This window comes from Scomber scombrus, chromosome 15 (genome assembly GCF_963691925.1).
Source record: "Scomber scombrus chromosome 15, fScoSco1.1, whole genome shotgun sequence".
Taxonomy (NCBI): domain Eukaryota; kingdom Metazoa; phylum Chordata; class Actinopteri; order Scombriformes; family Scombridae; genus Scomber; species Scomber scombrus.
Genome location: NC_084984.1, coordinates 2,477,165 through 2,494,664, shown reverse-complemented (window position 1 = coordinate 2,494,664; position 17,500 = coordinate 2,477,165). Strand labels below are relative to the sequence as shown.

Genomic DNA, 17,500 nt, shown 5'->3' with positions numbered 1-17,500 from the left:
CTCCTGTAACTCTCACCTCAGGGCATGATCCAGAGTTTCCCCAGTGAAGTCAAAGAATTTGAGGTATTCCTCCCCGACAGCACGGCTGAAGTCATTACTGCAGAAAGAGAAAGAGAAAGAAACTTCTGTTATAATCATTTTAATAATAGAAATACATAATCAGTTTTATATTAATCTAAAGAAATTGCTTTATCACAAAATTCAAGTACAAAAAAATATTTAACTCATTATCTTCTGGAATGATTACTGCTGCTTTAATGCCTTATTTAATTAAACTGTAGACAAAGGAGAGAGAGGTGGTCTGGATTTAAAAAAAACATTTCTTGAATATGATGGCTAAGCATATAGAGGACCTAAGCATATAAAGGACTTCTATTTATTTCACAAATTGTCCAAAAAAAATTCAGGAATTACATCATTTAAGTGTAAGATGAACAGGAAGGGACTTTTTTTTTTTTGTATATCCCAATATTATGACAACTAATACCAAAATTACATAATCACATGTACAGAAGTCCAGTATCACAAATTAAAGGCATATTTCAGTGATTTAATGACGCACTTACATAAATTTGTGTAACTATAAACAGATTACTGCACCTCTCCCTGACTCAGTGCCCACATCTTTCAACCTCAACATCTCTCAGTTTATAAAACAGACTTGAAAGATTTGCAAAGTACTCCCAAGCCAAGTCGAGATAAGCCAGATGACATCACAGGGGTTATTGTTGTCTCAGACCTCAGAAAGCTCCTCCAAAACAACAGAAGACATTTAACAACTGCTTTAACAGGCTGAGCTGCAATCCTTATGACGGCAAACTGATTGCACTGAGTGCCTCATTAATGTTATATCAGTGTGAAGCATCCATAACAGGCTCTGTGAGGGTTTTCAGTGATGCTTTGTTTGACATTTACACACATTTGCAGAAGAAAAACTTTGTTCTGCTACACCAAGCATTTAAAAAAAAAATAATGATAAAATTAAACATATAAAATAAATCCTTACTCTTTGTCTATGTGCTTCACCACATCTACACGCTGGATCCCGTCCAGCTTGTGGAGCCGCTCAGCGAGGCAGCAGGCCATGCTTCTTTCCACATCACCTCCATTCATATGCGGCACCACTGTCTCTGTGGGTTTGGGTTGTTCCCCGTTTGCCACAACTGTTCCTCCTACTTCTTCGGTCTGATGAGACATCTCCTGATCTAACTGTGCCTCTGCTGTCTGCTGTGCAACTTCACTCTTACGAGACAGCTGTTCTGTTACTTCTGAGTCATCCGTCTTCTCTGTCTCTACAAACTGCTCCGAGAGCGCTGGCTGAGACAAGTCGGTCGTTTGCAGCGACCGCTCATTCTGATCCGATAGCTCCATCTGTTCTTGCTGCTCTGCTACTTCAGGTGCTTTTGATTCATCACAAACTGTCTGCTCTAAATGAGTAGAGTCCTCTCGCTCGTCTGCACCTTCAGGTTGGGCTGACTGTTCTGTTGACTCCATTTGCGATGACTCTTCCAGATGTTGTGGCAGGTCAGACTCTTCACAGTGCTGCTCCTCTGGTTTGATCTGCTCACTCTCTTTTATCGTCCCAAGCTGCTCCGACTCTGAGCGCTCAGGATCCGCTGGAGACTCTACGTCCTGTGGAGTTGTTTGGTCGCAGTCTTGTTGCTCTGGACAACCTGTGTGCTCCTGTTTCTCAGTCAGCTCTAGTATTTCTTCAGAGTTCTCTATCTTCTCTGCATCATCTGCCTCCTGTATCGATGGTTCTTCGTTGTCGTCCTGTTGTTGAGCAGCCTCCGACTGTTCAGTGTCCACCTCCTCATCTACATCTTCGCACATTTCTTGCTCCTCAGTCTGACCTGCGGGATCTTCATGTGACTCTTCTAGTATCTCTATGTCCTTCTCCTCAATCCCAGAATGTGGACTTTCCTCGGAAATATCTAATTGTTCTGTATCTGACTGCAAATTAATGAAATTATCTGGGTTTATGCTTAGTCCAGTATTGTCAGTTTGTTGTGGCTCTACAGGAGCCTCCCTACAAAATGCGGATGAAAGATGCAATTAAGTTAATTTTATAATGACACGTAATTATCAATATGAAAGCACAGAAAGTCTATGATACTCACACATCACTCAGACAGCTAACAGTGTTCTCCTCTCCACCTTCTTCATTACAGGACACGTTTGTTACACTCTCCTCCTCTTCTACCTCGACTCCCTCCTCGTCCTGTTCTTCAGTCTCAACACCCTTTACTGAAGTTTTCTCTTCCTCTGAGTCTGTCTGTCCAGTCAGCAGAACATCTGACTCCTCCCGTTCCTCTTCTGGCCTTAGATCTATAATACTGTCCGCCCCATCCTCCGAGTCTTCAATATCCTCAAGAATATCAAAAAAGTCCACAGTTTCAATAGCATCTGATGCAGCTGGGTGTCCCTCCTCTTCTTCTGAATCCGTAGTTAGAGGGATCTCTGGAGGATTTTACAGATATAGGTGAACATGACAGTTTAGTAGTTAAACCAAAACTCATTTCTAATTCAAATAAACAAATCAGAATGACACAAAACTACAGAAGAGTCATGAACGTTATTCTAAAAACACAGCAAGCAACTAAATTAGAAACATATGTTATGCAACACCTAATAAAAATGTTCAGCGCTGAGTAATACGTACCCTTATTATCGTCTACCAGCTCGTGCGTTGTTGGCTCTTCCTTTTCCTGTGTCGCTGCCTCTTGCACATCTACAGCATCACATGGCTGGAAATTGCAACATAGGCCATCGATCATGAACTTGAATTATGTGAGAAAACTTGTGATTGCCAGTGGGTTCATGAGTAAGAAGCAGCCCTCAGAGTCTCATCTGACCAACATTACTTCCGCACCACTCCTCCCACCCCTGCTTAAGTTTCTGTATCAACCTACACACGTGAATCTAAACAGATAAAGAGGAAGGTGAGGAGGCCCGAGTCAAGCCTACGTTCAGTGAAAGATGGTTTAATGACACCGAAAATTCTAGCTGAAGGTGTTTATACACACAAAAATAGACAGAATTCCAGCCCCGGGGCCCTGGTGGTGAAGGAGCATACCATATAACCACACAGTCCACAGTCTGAATGCTCACCAGGGGACCTGCATTGCATGTCAGACCCCTCTCTCTCCTTACATTTCCTGTCCCTACACTCTCTGTCGAATTGAGGCAAAAGCCTGAAAAAGACCATCTTAAAAAAAAGAAACAGGGCGATTTCTAATTTTAACAGCAGCATTACATAACATCTGTTCACACGCAGTACATACCTCAGAGCCGTTTCCAGTGAACTCTAAATCTGAGTTCAGAAGAAGCCACGATTCAATCCCATCCTGCTCCTCTCGCTCCTCTTGAGTGAAAAGCTCAGCATTAATGTCTTGGGATTGCTGAAGTGACGGGGAAGTGGTATCTAGACTCATCACATCACCAGAGTCCTGCTCATTGGCCGAGCTGCTGTCAGTTATGAGAGTGGGCGTCTCTAAGGCGGTGCCGGGCATGTCCCATAGCACTGTAGCAAAGGAAAGTGGAGCAGTGGTAGAGGTCATGGGGCGCACCGGCCATATTATTTGCTCCCACTGTTCAGCCTCCTCAGGACTCTCTCGTCCTCCGTGTGGGGAGAGATGAAGCTGTTCTGCCCCGTATTTCTCATTTATCTGCACCTCTGTCTCGCCCCACACTACAGCTTCCTGTTCTCCATTGATGTATGAGTGTTCTGCAGCGGTGCATGAGTCTTGTTGAGGCTGCTGAAGGACTGAATCTGTAATAAATGGCAGAGAGGAGCACAAATTTTCTTCCTCCATGAGCGTCTCCCTCACAGTTCAGCTGTCACGGTGTTTGTGGGTGAAAAGATGCTGTTGCTGTAAATGTTGCCAGGCTACAAAATGTCCTCCTTTGCTGTATGAAGGGGGATCATCTCGTAAGGCCACGCAAATGTGAGATCCTGAAGCATGACATCAACATGATCCAATGGCGCCACTCACATATCTATGACAAAAGAAAAACATCCACCAATGTTGCAAAAATATTTAACCACACCCCCCTGAAGCAACTTGAAAAGATCTTCCCTTGGAACACGTGTGTGTGTGGAAAAGTTGTACTACTACTAAGTGGCTCTTTATGAACTACTTAAATGCCACATTAAAAAAAAGACAAGCTGGGCGAATCTCCAGGAGCAACATCTGATTTGCCAATAGACAAAAAAGCCATTCATAAGACTCTACTACACTTAGTTGTAGAGCAATCTTGATCATTTAGAAATGGGCTGTCTACACTGTGGCTCCATATTTTTTTATTCATCTGTGATAGAGTAAATTTAACACTACTGAGTAACGCATTTTAAATTAGATGTCAAAAGCAAAACTGATCATTTATAGACATCTTAGCATAAAAATACTACACACACACACTCACCACTCGTGTGTCAACATAATCCAGTCTGTGTAAAGTTTTTTGTCTTTTTTTAGTCCATCTTGTTCATTTGACTTTCTTAATTATTTTTGACATGGCGTCACAGATAAGCAGCCGAATGACTTTTAGTGAAATGTTACTTCCTGACCACAGGCAAAGAGAGTCAGTCGAGCAAATGAGCAAAGGAGGCAGAGAGCAGTCAAAGTAGCTAGAGGTGTATGGTGCGGATTTAGAGGGTGGGGCTGAGGGGTTGTCTCTGGCGAGCAGTTTAACTGACTTCGTCCTGTGTTTATCATATTATCACCACGCTGCACTGTGACCCTGGCTTATGGATAAGACTGTGAAGGAGTCAAAACACACATTCACAATATGTTGCCATCACAAAAGCAAGGGCATCTCTACAAACAGCACCGAGGCCAGAAACAGAACATTAAAAAAAGAAAAGTCACACTACTGCAAATTTGATCTCACCTTCATCTGCAACGCTCTCATTCTGTGTCTCACTTTTTTTTATATTTCTCTCTATCTTCATTATTCTGTTCGCGTCATGCAACCCACATCCGGAACAGACTTGACCTGACCACATCCTGTGTGGATGCTCACTTCTCAGTTCCTGTCAGGGTGCAGCAAGTGCTTCGTATATGAGTTAAGGCTGACAAAGGAAGTCAACTTTAAATCAGTTTGAAACTTAATCTCTATAAAACATTTTAAATCCAATATTGTCTTTCTAAAGATTTTCTGAGTTGACTGAATTGAAGATTTGGATCATTCCCTGTTTATACAGTATTGATTACATCTAACTATATAACATAGTTAATCCTCTCTGTGTGACGTTATCTTTAGCCGCATTGTTGATGATAAAAACTGTAAAAACAAAACAAAAATCACACAGGCGGCTGCAGAGAGTTCCAGAAAGAAAAACGTTCCGATTATTAGGATATTTTCAGCCAAATGTAATATTACCCATATATGTCACGGACTTCCCTAAGTGGAAAATAAGAGAAGTTTCTTACAATGAATGGGAAGCTTAAACTGCACATCACAAGTTAACACAATATTAAAAGAGAAGTACAGATGTTTAAAAAAAAACATCTACCAGAAATGAAACAATAAATAGAGGAACATCTCCAAACTAAATAAAGTGAAAGCTGTGAAAGCGTGAATGAGTGTGCCTGTATATAATAATAGCATCTGTCAATAGAGGATACACCCTGCCTAGTATGTCATTACTACCAATGAACATGGCATTTCAACATTTTTAAGCATCCGAGAACAAAAAAACTCATTAAAAGGAATCTTTTCAACTGTGAAACATGACTTACCGCCCTTCAGGCTCTTTCAGGCAACATCATATGATCAGTTGGCTTGTGAGGTTTTAAGTAAGATCTTGTGGGAGGGAAAGGCACAGCACTCTGTTACAGTGGGTTTATACTGCTGTCAAAAACCTACACACACACATTCACTTGCACACATACATACACACAAGCATACAATTACCCCTCAGTTGATTATGTCTGAACCTTCTGTGCACAACAAATAAGCCACACATCCACTCCCTTTGAGCCAGGCAGCGTTTTAGTCTTAGGTGTCGCACTATGCATGCAAGTCACAAGTCCTAGTCTGGACCTGCTCCTCCTCCTCCTTCGTGCTTCCTGTCCATTTTTGGATAGATCAAGATCAGATGTCCATTTCCCTCCGTCTTGCTCGTCTCTCTACAGATCTGGCTGGAGGAAGAAAACAGAATTTAGAGAAGGGATAGGAGGAGAAAGCTGCTGAGTGACAACAAGGAGGAAGAAAAGACCATTTGTGATTGGCAGATGACTCAGGAACTCAGAGACACCTGAGAGGCCTTAGCCTACGCCCACTGCCCTGGAGGCATGCACAAATACCAATACCTGTTAGGTGAGGGGAGTGGCTCAACTTCATTCCTGCAAAATTTGCAAATGACACCTGCAGGAAAGATGTGGTAAAACCAGAAGGCTTCAAAGTGTGCAAGTCGTTAGTTAGTTACACAGCAAATAGTTTTGCAATTTTCTTGGCTGAGTGTTTGGCTGTCAAGCAGGGAAACTGGGTGTTAATCTGGGTGATTAAACCGTTTTTAAGGCTTAACTACTGGCACAAAGGTCATAGCATCCTAGTTTTAATACACATTTTCTTTGCTTTTTTTTTTAACTTTAACTTCTTTCTTGAGTAATATCCTTATGTGTTTAAATTAAGTAGCCTCTTTACAAATTGTAGGAATCGTTTTTGCATGATACTTTAAGCATTGCTGATTGTATTAGCGTCACCGGGCATAACTGGGATTAGTATTGTTCACATTGTTAGCGGTTAGCATCATTTGCAAAAGCATTATTACCATATTAGCAATGGCATTTAGCATTTCCATTCAATGCTGTTTATCGTTAACATTTCAGTTCATTTTATTGCCTTTAACAACAAAGCAGCAATAAGCACATTAAGCAATATTATGCAGCGTCGATATTCATTAGTAGCAACGTTTTAATCATGGGCATTAATGGCAGTAACGCTTTTACCGTTAGTGTTAGTTAGCATCAGTGTCATTAGCATGAATAGCATTAAGATAACCGTTGGTGTTAAAAAAATATTAGCATTACCGTTACTTAGCATTTATGTGAGGATCCTGGCAGTTGTAGTGGATTAGTTTCTTCTAGCTAGTAGTTGTAGTAATTAATATAGTAGTAGTGATACTAGTGGTGTTAGTGGTAGTAACCCAGTAGTGCTGCTATATTTTTTCCAGTTTTCCCTGTTAATTAAACACTATTTTATCACCATGGTTGTTATTTGTGTAACTAGACGTATCACAGTAACGTTAGCTCCGGCTAACCTAAAGTACCACTCCACACCAGCGGCGGCGCTACGGAGCTGCGAACCAAACTACACCACCGTCTCCCCGCCGTCACTGTCGAGCGACTGTCACACTGCTTTTGTCTGTTCCGCACACGGCAGCAGAGCAGCACACACCCTCTTTTTTAAGTCCAGATAGTGTCAGCTGTGCACAAACTACCTGGTGAGGTGTGTACAGCGGCACCCGCTCGGTCTAACATGGCCAACGATCTGAAAATGCTCCTGGAGTCTTCACTGAATGAGATCTTTAAAGCGACAGTGAGCGACATCCTGGACTCAGTGGACAGGACCCTGTCCGAGTATCAGGGCCAAATACAGAGGATCGAGTCTGAAAATGAGGGCCTGAAGCGGCTGCTGTTTGCAGAGAAGAAGTCTTCTGCTAAAGGTAACGATATGGTGGTCAGTGTTTCGGTTTAACTAGTGACCGTGTTAATCAGTGACTTTCAGCTGAGTGGTTGCTCTTATGTCAATAAACAGCGTCTGGTAGTGATTTCAGTTGTTGCAAACACGAACAGAATACGTACCTGTTCTCCTAAAAGCCTTAAAATTGGTCTGTTTTAAATACCTATGTCTATGTCATGTGTGTAATATCTATGCTAACCATTTACGTAAGTTAAATTTTGCTCAGAAAGAAGCATTCATTTCCTTTAATGTGGGAAAACAAAGATTGGCTACAAGTTACTGCTCCTGTTAATTTATACTTTTCCCGACATTAAAAGTCATTTCAAGAAATGTTTATTGTTTCTTCTTGGCGACCCTGTTTAATTTACACAACGCAAGAACAAAAAAAGGACGAGACCAATAACGGCTGCCGTCACCACGACAACCACGGACGCATTCGAATGAAAGTCACCAGTGAACACGGTCACTGTTTGAACCGCAACACCTACAGTCGGTAAACAATGGAGCATGTCTGTGTTTGCTGTTAACTGTAGCTTCATGGAGTCACTGACCTTTTGTTCAAGCATCCCCTGCAGTGCCGACACGCTGTGCCTGTGTGTGTTTGTGTTTACCTAGACTTAAATATCCCCTCCCCTCCAAAGTACTCTACTTTGAATAATAATGTGTGTCTGATATACAAGGGTCAATGACGTATAAGGATTTACAACAACTCAATTTTAGAATAATAAAAACAAGCATATCTAATGCAGTAGTTCAAACATTCAGAATGTTGTGTACCTGAAAATTCATATTATAAATTGAAAGTGATTTTAGTGGGTTTTTCAAGATTAATTGGCACTGGCCTTAAAAAAAGTCACACTTGTACAATTTGACCCTTAAAAATGTAATTTTCAATATGCTCAGAGAAACTTTCCTCTTCAGCAGCTGAAGGTGAAAACAGCCTTCTAGTTTCAAACTCTACACGTACACATACATCAGTCTGCACAGTGAAGCTCCAACATGGAGTCACTGACAAAAATATATTTTTGAGTGGAAGGGGAGTTTTAATTAAAGGTACCAGTATGACACTGAAACAAGCAGAAGAGCAAGGAGACATGCAGGTTTCAAGCAGTATTTGCCTGATCACTGTGTAGTACAGTAATTATAGTGTAGTGAGGTAAGGTCTCTACCACAACCTGTTCACATGGTAATGCAAAACTGGCAATTTTACATACACAGTACATCTGTACGTTTCAGTGTTTCATAAATAGCTGAGATGAAGCAGTATCACTGCAGTCTGAGCCCGACTAAAATAACACACACACAGAAGCAGGAAAGCAGTAGTCAACCCATGCAGAGTTAGCAGTCTTAGACATAATCTGTTATCTTTAAATGTAAACCTAAAACCTAGCTCTTAAGCCTGGATTTAGACTAGAAACCTTTAGGGCCACTATTTACTTTGTTCTAATCACTTATTTTTATGGTATTGGTGTTTTTAAGTGTTGTCCTTCCTCTAAATGAATGCTTATGTTGCTCTGTGTCTGTGCTGGTGGTAGATGGCAGCAAGACGTATCTATATATTGTGTTTATTCTTCTGCCACCAAACTGGCCAAAAATCAGTTAATGCCACTTTAAATTATAATTAGCCTATACTAGAGTAAGTTGAATTTGTTAATTCCATTTTGTTGTTCCCTAACATTTTAGCTGTGGTATAAGTATCTATGACTGTAAATTACACTTAAATGACAGTCTGTACTCTGTTGGTCTTTTTTTCACAGATACACGCGAACAAGATGCCACTGAAAACTGTGAACCCTCAGAATGGAACAATCTTCCCCTCGGCTCCTCCCAGAGCATGTTCAGCATGTCGATATGCAGCAGTGACAGGAAGAGCTCCAGGAGGAAGCACAAAGACAAGATGAGGGAGCGCATATCCTCCACCTCCTTCGTGCTGCAGACTAATCATATAGCAGAGCAACCATGTGTGAACACATCAGAGGTAGGTGTGTCCACCCAAAACTTGATATCCATAAAAACAGAGCCTGACCTGGATGACAACAGTGCTATAGACCTCTCCCAGCCTTCACCCGTTCTCAATCTGACAATGAAGCAGATAAAAACTGAGAGCACGGAGGTCACATACGATAGTTGTGATGCATATGCGCACCTGCCGCCATCTTCAGGCCCCGGACAGGACTCCAGAGACAGTGACAGTGCTGTTAAAGTCACCATTGTTTCTGACAGCTACATAGTGAAGGATGAGTGTGGACAGTTTATTAAGACAGAGGAAGAGGAGCAGAATGGCGTGTTACAGTATGGTGACAATGACAAATCAGAGAGCCTTGCATTGACATATTACAGTGAATCAGAAATTGATCCTGAGGGAACTAGCCAACATGTTGTGAAGCCAGACATAAAGAATAATTCACCTGCTGTTCCTGCAGATGAATTTTTGGATATTTGTGACAACTTTTTGCGCTGTCCCTCCTGTCCTAAAACATTTAGTCAAGCAAACTCGCTCAACATCCACATCAAGACTCACAGCAGTGAGAAGGCCCACTGCTGCAACTACTGTGGCAAGCGCTTTAGTCGGGCTGACCTCCTCAAATCCCACAAACGTACCCACACAGGAGAAAGGCCCTACAGCTGCAATATTTGCACTAAAACATACGCCCATCCCAGTCAGCTCAGAATACACAAACGCATCCACACTGGAGAGAAGCCGTACTCCTGCTCCCATTGTGCGAAGCGCTTCAACGAGCACAACCAGCTTAAGGTCCACTTGCGGACGCACACTGGAGAGAGGCCTTACAGCTGCCAGGAGTGCGGGAAAACTTTCAGTAATGCAGGAAACTTGCGAATACATGAGAGGATCCACACTGGGGAGAAGCCATACTGCTGCGCTCAGTGTGGAAAGCGGTTCAATGGCTTGGGTGACCTCAAAACACATTACAGAATTCACACTGGAGAGAGGCCCTACAGCTGCGAGCTGTGTAAGAAGACTTTTAGCCAGGCGGGCCACCTCACCATACACATGCGGATGCACACAGGAGAAAGACCGTACAGCTGCAAAGAGTGTGGCAAGAAGTTCACGGTGGCCAGCAGCCTTAAACTGCACCAGAGGACTCACACAGGAGAGAAGGAGTACAGCTGCTCGTATTGCAGCAAGAGCTTCAGCAGGTCAGGACACCTGAAGCGTCACGAGCTGGTCCACACCAAAGAGAAGGTCTTCCTCTGCAGCCTGTGCGGTAAGACCTACACTGACCAGTCGTCCCTCAAAAAGCACCTGAAGATGCACGCAGCCAAGGAGCAGAAGGCTCAGAGCGAGGCTGAAACAAACCCAGTCAAACCTTCAGGTTCAGAGACACTTTCAACACTGCTAAAAATTCCTTAGAGGTGGATAATATAAAAGCTGCTGCAACAGAAGGAGTACCTACACAGAGAGTTAGAGCTCCTTTCAATTTTATTGGGTAGGTTTCCTGAAGAAGACCTGTAATAGTTCAACAAGTTGCTAATAAAGGGAGCTGTGATTCTACTGTGCAGATACTCCTTCTATTGCAATTTAATTTTTGTATCCAGAACCTAACCCTCTGAGGTTTTGTGAATGTGCACACAACTACTTCAATCTGTGATATAAAAGTTGTATGTGATTTAAAAAAATATATGAAGTCATCTTTAATCAAGGTCCACTTAGTAGATTTTTTGTGAGCCTTCAACCACATTTTATGGCCTACATCAGCAGATGGAGTCCCAACACTAGTCCCACCCTGCCCTATTCGCACCCCACCCTGTATAAACCCAGTTGTTATTCAGTGGTTGGTTAGATTTTTTATTTTTTTATTTTTTTTATTTTTTAAAGGTAAGGGGCTGTGTTGGTGAGACAATGAAATACAATCAAGGGAGTTAGCTTTGAGTAACAGATCCCTGATTTTTTTAAAGGCTTATCAGACACTCGAACACTAGCTTATAATATTATGAAGAAATATTTTTACAACTCTAGAAAGTTATGGCAGTAATTTAAAACAGTAGAAACACATTACAAAGCAAACTAACAGAAATGTGTGCGTGGATGTGTTTGATGAGCCAATGCGGCGCCTTACCGGATGAATCAGTGGCGTTGCACCTCTCCAATTAGTGAAGGAGGGGAGATTTTTCATGCAGCTCTTGTCTGTCTGAATGTGGCCTAAAAGATTGTATTCTGTGGTTGAAAAAAAGCTGTAAGAGGACCTTGAGATAAGATGATTTGTGAAACTACTGTTCCCATGGTCACAAATGAACCTTCATGCTCAAACCTCGATGTGATGTTTGTGGTACAGTGCAATACACCGTTATATTTGTTGTGATTTAATAGGTCAACATATTTGCCAATACTGTATAAATTATTTAAATTTTATCGATAAACTCTAATATTCTCCATGTAGTCTTCCGTCTCACAACACAGGGTAAGACTTACAGACAAAACATGGGACCATAAAAGAACAAGTCGGTCTTTTACACTTGCTGCACATTTCCAAAATGTTGGTGATATGTTTTGCAAGAAAATTAATTTTCATCTGAAGTGTTTCTGAGGAAGACACTAAATCACAGATCCAGGTTTCTGTTTTCCAGCTAGTCCTGACCTTTGACCTCCTCTGTAAAGAGGACAAAGTTGCCCCACACACGGTCAGTTAAAAACAATAATGTTGTTTTAGAACAAAATAGCTTTTACACACATTTACACACTTTGTAGTAGCCAGAGGTTTAGACATGTGTGCTCCACCATCCTCAGTGCAGATTATTAATATAATGCTGTATATATAGCTTTAACTATACAGTCAGCAGTCGGATCCATTAAACTGACACACATGTATTAATGTAATAACTTTGCTGAAAATTATGTTAGTGGACATAATCTGTGCTAATTGACCAGCTTTCAAAAGCAAATCAATGATTGTTTTTGGAAGCCATACTGATCTCAAAGAATGTCGAGCTTCTACCGTAAGAGATATGTTGTAGGTTGTTCACTGTGCTGAAAAGGAAATGTGTTCTAAAAATACTTTTGACACACCGGAGAAGAAACTCTTGTTTTGATGATGCGGCTACTGTTTGTTGTGGCAACTGGTTGATATACCTGCATAGCGGTTAAACTGAGTGTTTACTACTAGGAGGTTATTGTGACTTAGTTTTGTGCAATTTGTGTCCAAAATAAAGAGAACCGTTAACCAACATATTTTTCTTGTCTTATTTATCCTTTACAGGTGTGCTTTTATTTAAAATGAGAGGTACTGTGCAGAAAAAAGTATTAACTAACTACATTTATACATACAAAATACATTCTGTGAGGTACTTTTTAGACATTTTTTCATCCAGGAAAGCAAATACAGCAGTCTATATAGATAAGAGTCTACATAATGGTTCACAGTCTTTATTCCCCGAAGCACATAGGATGAAAAGAGCCTGCTTAACCACTTCACACACATGAGGGCATGCAGGTTTGGTTTTATCGCCACAGAGGACACATTCTGTCCCTGTAAGCAAAGTCAAGAGAACGAGAATCGAACTTCTTTATGCTCTGAGGAGCCATGAAGTGTTTCAGCTCTGCTTGTTATTTCACTAGTTAAATGGTGAAGTTGTGAAATGTGATTTATGACCACTCGACCCATCCTATTGATTGGATAAGTAGCATATTCTGCTGAATGGTCAGATCATCCAAATAACAAAAAAAGCCACTTCTGTATCTAGCAGGCGGGGAGTTCCGGTCCTCTGAAATGAGGCCAACGCGGAAGTAACTTAAAACTGCATTCTATCAAAAGGCCACCAGGGGGCGACCGTTTTGGTGTCAAGAGGACTTCCGTCTCTATACAAGTCAATGGAGAATTCACCAACTTCTCACTTGATTTCTAACCTCAGTAAACGTTTTCAAAATGTGTTTATGGTCTCAATCGCTAGGTTAAAGCCTTCTTCAATGCAGTATGATGTTCATTTGGGACATTTTGGCCTCCCTGATTTTATATGTGACGATAAAGCAGGGTATGCATTAGGGCGTGGCTACGTCGTGATTGACAGGTTGATTGGTTCACAGGTTCAGGAGGGCGCCTCATGCTCCTCCTAATGCCCATATAAGTAGAATCCGTGTTTTTATTTTTCCCAGCATGCACCTGACATTTTCAAGATGGCGCTGCTCAGATCCGATACTATTGGACTCCGAGCAGCAGTCCACAAACCAATGGGTGACGTCACGGATGTTACGTCCATTATATATACAGTCTATGGTATCTAGTCATGTGGTTAGATTTGGTTTAATGTGCTGTGGTTTTGGCGAAATTAAAACAACAAAAAATGACACTTAAACAATAGTCTGTTTCCTGGTTACTCTTGTTAATCCAAAGAAGAGAAAGCTGAGAGTAAAGCTTGGTTTTTATTTTAGAAATAAATCCTGTTTTACTCTCCAAGCTAGGAGGAAGCTGATGAGTGCCACTTTCTTGCCAGTCCTGGACTATGGTGATGTTATTTATATGCATGCTGCCTCTACCACGTTGCACACACTGGACACAGTATACCATGGTGCACTACGGTTTATTACTAATGCCAAGTCACGTGCTCATCACTGTCGTCTTTATGAGATGACGTTTTAGCTCCTTAGGTCTGCGTAGATGGCTTCACTGGCACATTTTTATTTATAAAGCTATTAACGGTAATCTACCTAGCTATCTCGCTAGTCTGTTGACCTGGAATCACTCCATATACAATCTCCGCTCCGTTAACACTCTGGTTCTAAATATTCCACGAATTACAACCGAATTTGGTGAGACTGCTTTTAGCTATGCTGCTCCTTGGTGTTGGAATCTGCTCCAAAAAGTTTTGAATTTTTCAGTTTTTATCCCACTTGGACATTTTAAACAATTACTTAAACAATCCAAATCTGAACACTGCACATGTTTTTAATGACCCCCCCTCATTTTTAAATAGCTTTTACATGTAATATATGTAAGTCTGTTTTGTTTTGTTGTGTTGCTGTTTTTCTGTTGGCCTGTCTTGTCATCATGTCTTTCTTCCATGTTATTTTTGTTCTTATCAGTCTTGTCATCAATGTTTCTGTGTAACTTGTCTATTTGTTGCCCCATTTGGCTCCTTTGTAAAAGAGATTTTAATATCTCAATGGGACTTCGCCTGGTTAAATAAAGGATAAATAAAATAAAAGAAGATGGAGATTATTTCTTCAGGAGAAAGTTGTACAAACAGTCCAAAGCAAATTTTAGGAGTATCATTCAGTAGTAGAAAAGAGTAATGAACGTTATTCATGGAAATAAACATTGCTGTTAAATTTGTGTTTTACTTTTTACAGCACAAACAAAATCCCATTCACCTCCATTGTATTCTAGGAGGACAGTTGTGGCATCTTTTAGGGCTGACACTGCTTTCATTATCAAGTGTCAATAATTTTTCCGATTGTTTAGCTTAAAATATGGTGGAAAATGTCTGTCACAATTTCACAAAGCACATGATGACATCTTCCCCAAAAACCAGACTATCTTATAAGACAAGGAAAAGGAGAGTATCTTCACATTTATAAGCAGTAAGCTGGAACGTGTTGGCATTTTTAGCTTGAATGATGAACCAATAATCACATTAATTGTCTAATCTTTCCAGCTCTAGTATCTAAACCCAGATAAGATGGCTACATATCACCACTTTGATCGATCCTTTAGAGACAGGTTTCTTCCCCAAAAGTATTTCAATCATACCAGCATGCTGTTGAATAATATTGTCTACATCAGTGGTGTCAAACATGCGGCCCATGGGCCAGAACCGGCCCGCCAAGGGGTCCAATCCGGCCCACTTTGCTTCCTGTCTTCTTTTCCTTCCTCTCATCCTTCTTTTCCTTCCTTCATTCCATCTGTCCTTGCATCCTTCTTTCCTTCCTTCCTTCTTTCTTTTCCTTCCTTCCTTCCTTCTGTCTTCCTTCTTTCCTTCCTTCCTTCTTTCCTTCCGTCCTCTTTCCCTTTTTTCCATCTTTCCTTCCTGTCTCCTTTTCCTTCCTTCCTTCCTTCCTTCCTTCCTTCCATCTGTCCATCCTTCCTTTCTTCCCTCCTTCCTTCCTTCCTTCTTTCTTTTCCTTCCTTCCTTCTGTCCTTCTTCACTTCATTCCTACCTTCTTTCCTTCTTTCCTTCCGTCCTTCTTCCCTTTTTTCCCATCTTTCCTTCCTGCCTTCCTTCCTTCCTTCCATCTTTTTAATGATCCGGCCCACATGAGATCAAATTGTTCTATATGTGGCCCTTGAATGAAAATGAGTTTGACCCCCCTGCTCTACATGCTTCTGTCATCCTCCTATTTTGCTATAACTGTAATTTTTGTAGTCACCTTTAGGGGGACCCAGACCCCAGGTTGGGACCCAGACCCCAGGTTGGGAACCATTGCATTAAACATATTTTTATCTATCAGCCACATTTGATCAAGCAGCAACACAACTTATTCTCCTGTATTTCCTATATTATACAATATTGGTATTCATTCACATAATTGGTTGCTGCTCTATACTCCATTAGTCAGAACTAAAATAGGAAACATGTCTTTCTCTTATAATGCACCTTACAATCTGCAAAAGGTCTTAAAATTAGATTTTTTACCATCAACACAGCTGTTCAAAAGCCTTATCTCAGACCTTGTTTTATTTGTTTTTAACTTCATCGTATCTTAACTGTGTAACTGTATTTATTCATGTTTTATTTTATATATTTTTATTTTATTTCTTTCTTCTCTTTTTTTAATTTAACCTAATATTGTTTTGTATGTTGTGTTGCTGTTAATGTTTCTTAAAATAAAGGTTAATAAAATAATATTTCACAATAAAAATGCATTCAATCTACAACTTTCAGAACACAGAAAATGGTAAACATTCATTTATCTTGGATCCGGGTTGCACTGGTCTGGCAGCAGCTCCACGGCAGCTTTTCCTTGGACAGATAGAGCATGGGCTGAATGCTGCTGCTGAAGTCCATCAAGCCAAAGGCAAGATAGTGAATGTAGCAGCGAAACACTTTCGGAGAGAAGTAGTGCTGGAAGGGGAACAGTGCAACAGGTGGGAAGTAGTTGAACACAATGATGGCCAAGATGATGAGGACCATCTTGAAGGCTCTCTTCTTCACAGGGTGCATCTCATCTCTGCCGGGCCCCGACTGCCGGAGCGCCAGGAGAATCGCCATGTTGCAGAAGACCATGAAGGCAAACGCTGCGAGGATCATCCCTGTGAAGACCTTCTCGAAGTTGACGATGTTGCCCACGCACTTCGCAGAGGCGTAGGCCAGAGTGATCAACCACACCACGATGGCAAGAACCGCTCTGTGCTGGCGGTCCTTGAGCTCAGTGAAGGTGATGGGGTGGACTACGGCCATGTAGCGGTCCAGGCAAATGCAGGAGAGGAGGAGTGGTGAGGAGTCTTTCATGCCATAGAAGAAGCGCAGGACATACCAGGTGCTGCTGGTGGTGAGGAAGACGATGTTGGCCAGCTCGAGGGGAGGGATGAGACAGAAGAGGACATCTATAATTGCCAGATGGAGGATGAAGATATCTGAGGTGGAGGAGTCACCCTTGTTCTTGTGGATGAGCCACAGCACCATGATGTTGGCCGGGATGCCCAGGAACATGTTAATGAACTGCAGGCCCAGATACCAAATGAGTACAGCAGGCATGTCTTTGCAATGCTCATACACTGTCCTCTCATCGGCCGTGTAGTTGATGGGTCTGTGAGAGACGTAGAGCAGAGAGGAGTTGATGTAGAGAACCCCCATGAAGACCAATTCAGAGAGCGTAGTCGTCAGAGGACACCAGCCAGACCTGCCAGACAAACACACA

The 17,500-nt window shown here is 41.6% G+C and overlaps 3 protein-coding genes across 5 annotated transcripts in view; 1 reads left to right on the top strand and 2 right to left on the bottom strand.

The window, feature by feature from the left end:
* LOC133994992 (PH and SEC7 domain-containing protein 3) overlaps window positions 1-7,264 on the bottom strand; it is a 12,256-nt gene extending 4,992 nt beyond the window's left edge. The window contains exons 1-8 of one of the 3 annotated variants that reach the window (XM_062434235.1): window positions 7,038-7,264; window positions 6,318-6,372; window positions 5,745-6,146; window positions 3,285-3,999; window positions 2,663-2,747; window positions 2,121-2,460; window positions 1,007-2,029; window positions 17-97 (exon numbers count right to left, since the gene is read on the bottom strand). In XM_062434235.1, coding sequence (XP_062290219.1) covers window positions 17-97; window positions 1,007-2,029; window positions 2,121-2,460; window positions 2,663-2,747; window positions 3,285-3,815 — 2,060 coding nt within the window. In that variant the 5' untranslated portion in view covers window positions 3,816-3,999; window positions 5,745-6,146; window positions 6,318-6,372; window positions 7,038-7,264. The remainder of the gene's footprint in view (window positions 1-16; window positions 98-1,006; window positions 2,030-2,120; window positions 2,461-2,662; window positions 2,748-3,284; window positions 4,000-5,744; window positions 6,147-6,317; window positions 6,373-7,037) is intronic. The other 2 variants (XM_062434236.1, XM_062434234.1) reach the window with 2 other exon arrangements.
* A 121-nt stretch (window positions 7,265-7,385) lies between these two features.
* LOC133994991 (zinc finger protein 329) lies at window positions 7,386-12,875 on the top strand. Its single transcript, XM_062434233.1, has 2 exons — window positions 7,386-7,672; window positions 9,447-12,875. The coding sequence occupies exons 1-2, from the start codon at window positions 7,486-7,488 to the stop codon at window positions 11,060-11,062; spliced, it is 1,803 nt and encodes a 600-aa protein (XP_062290217.1). The 5' UTR covers window positions 7,386-7,485; the 3' UTR covers window positions 11,063-12,875.
* A 3,670-nt stretch (window positions 12,876-16,545) lies between these two features.
* hcar2 (hydroxycarboxylic acid receptor 2-) lies at window positions 16,546-17,500 on the bottom strand. Its single transcript, XM_062435151.1, has one exon. The coding sequence runs from the start codon at window positions 17,434-17,436 to the stop codon at window positions 16,546-16,548; it is 891 nt and encodes a 296-aa protein (XP_062291135.1). The 5' UTR covers window positions 17,437-17,500.

Bases quoted from the DNA above. Each gene is read 5' to 3' on its own strand.
- LOC133994991 (XM_062434233.1), top strand. From the start codon at position 7,486: ATGGCCAACGATCTGAAAATGCTCCTGGAGTCTTCACTGAATGAGATC. The intron at 7,673-9,446 runs GTAACGATATGG...TTTTTTTCACAG, and splicing joins GAAGAAGTCTTCTGCTAAAG to ATACACGCGAACAAGATGCC.
- hcar2 (XM_062435151.1), bottom strand. From the start codon at position 17,436: ATGGGGGTTCTCTACATCAACTCCTCTCTGCTCTACGTCTCTCACAGA.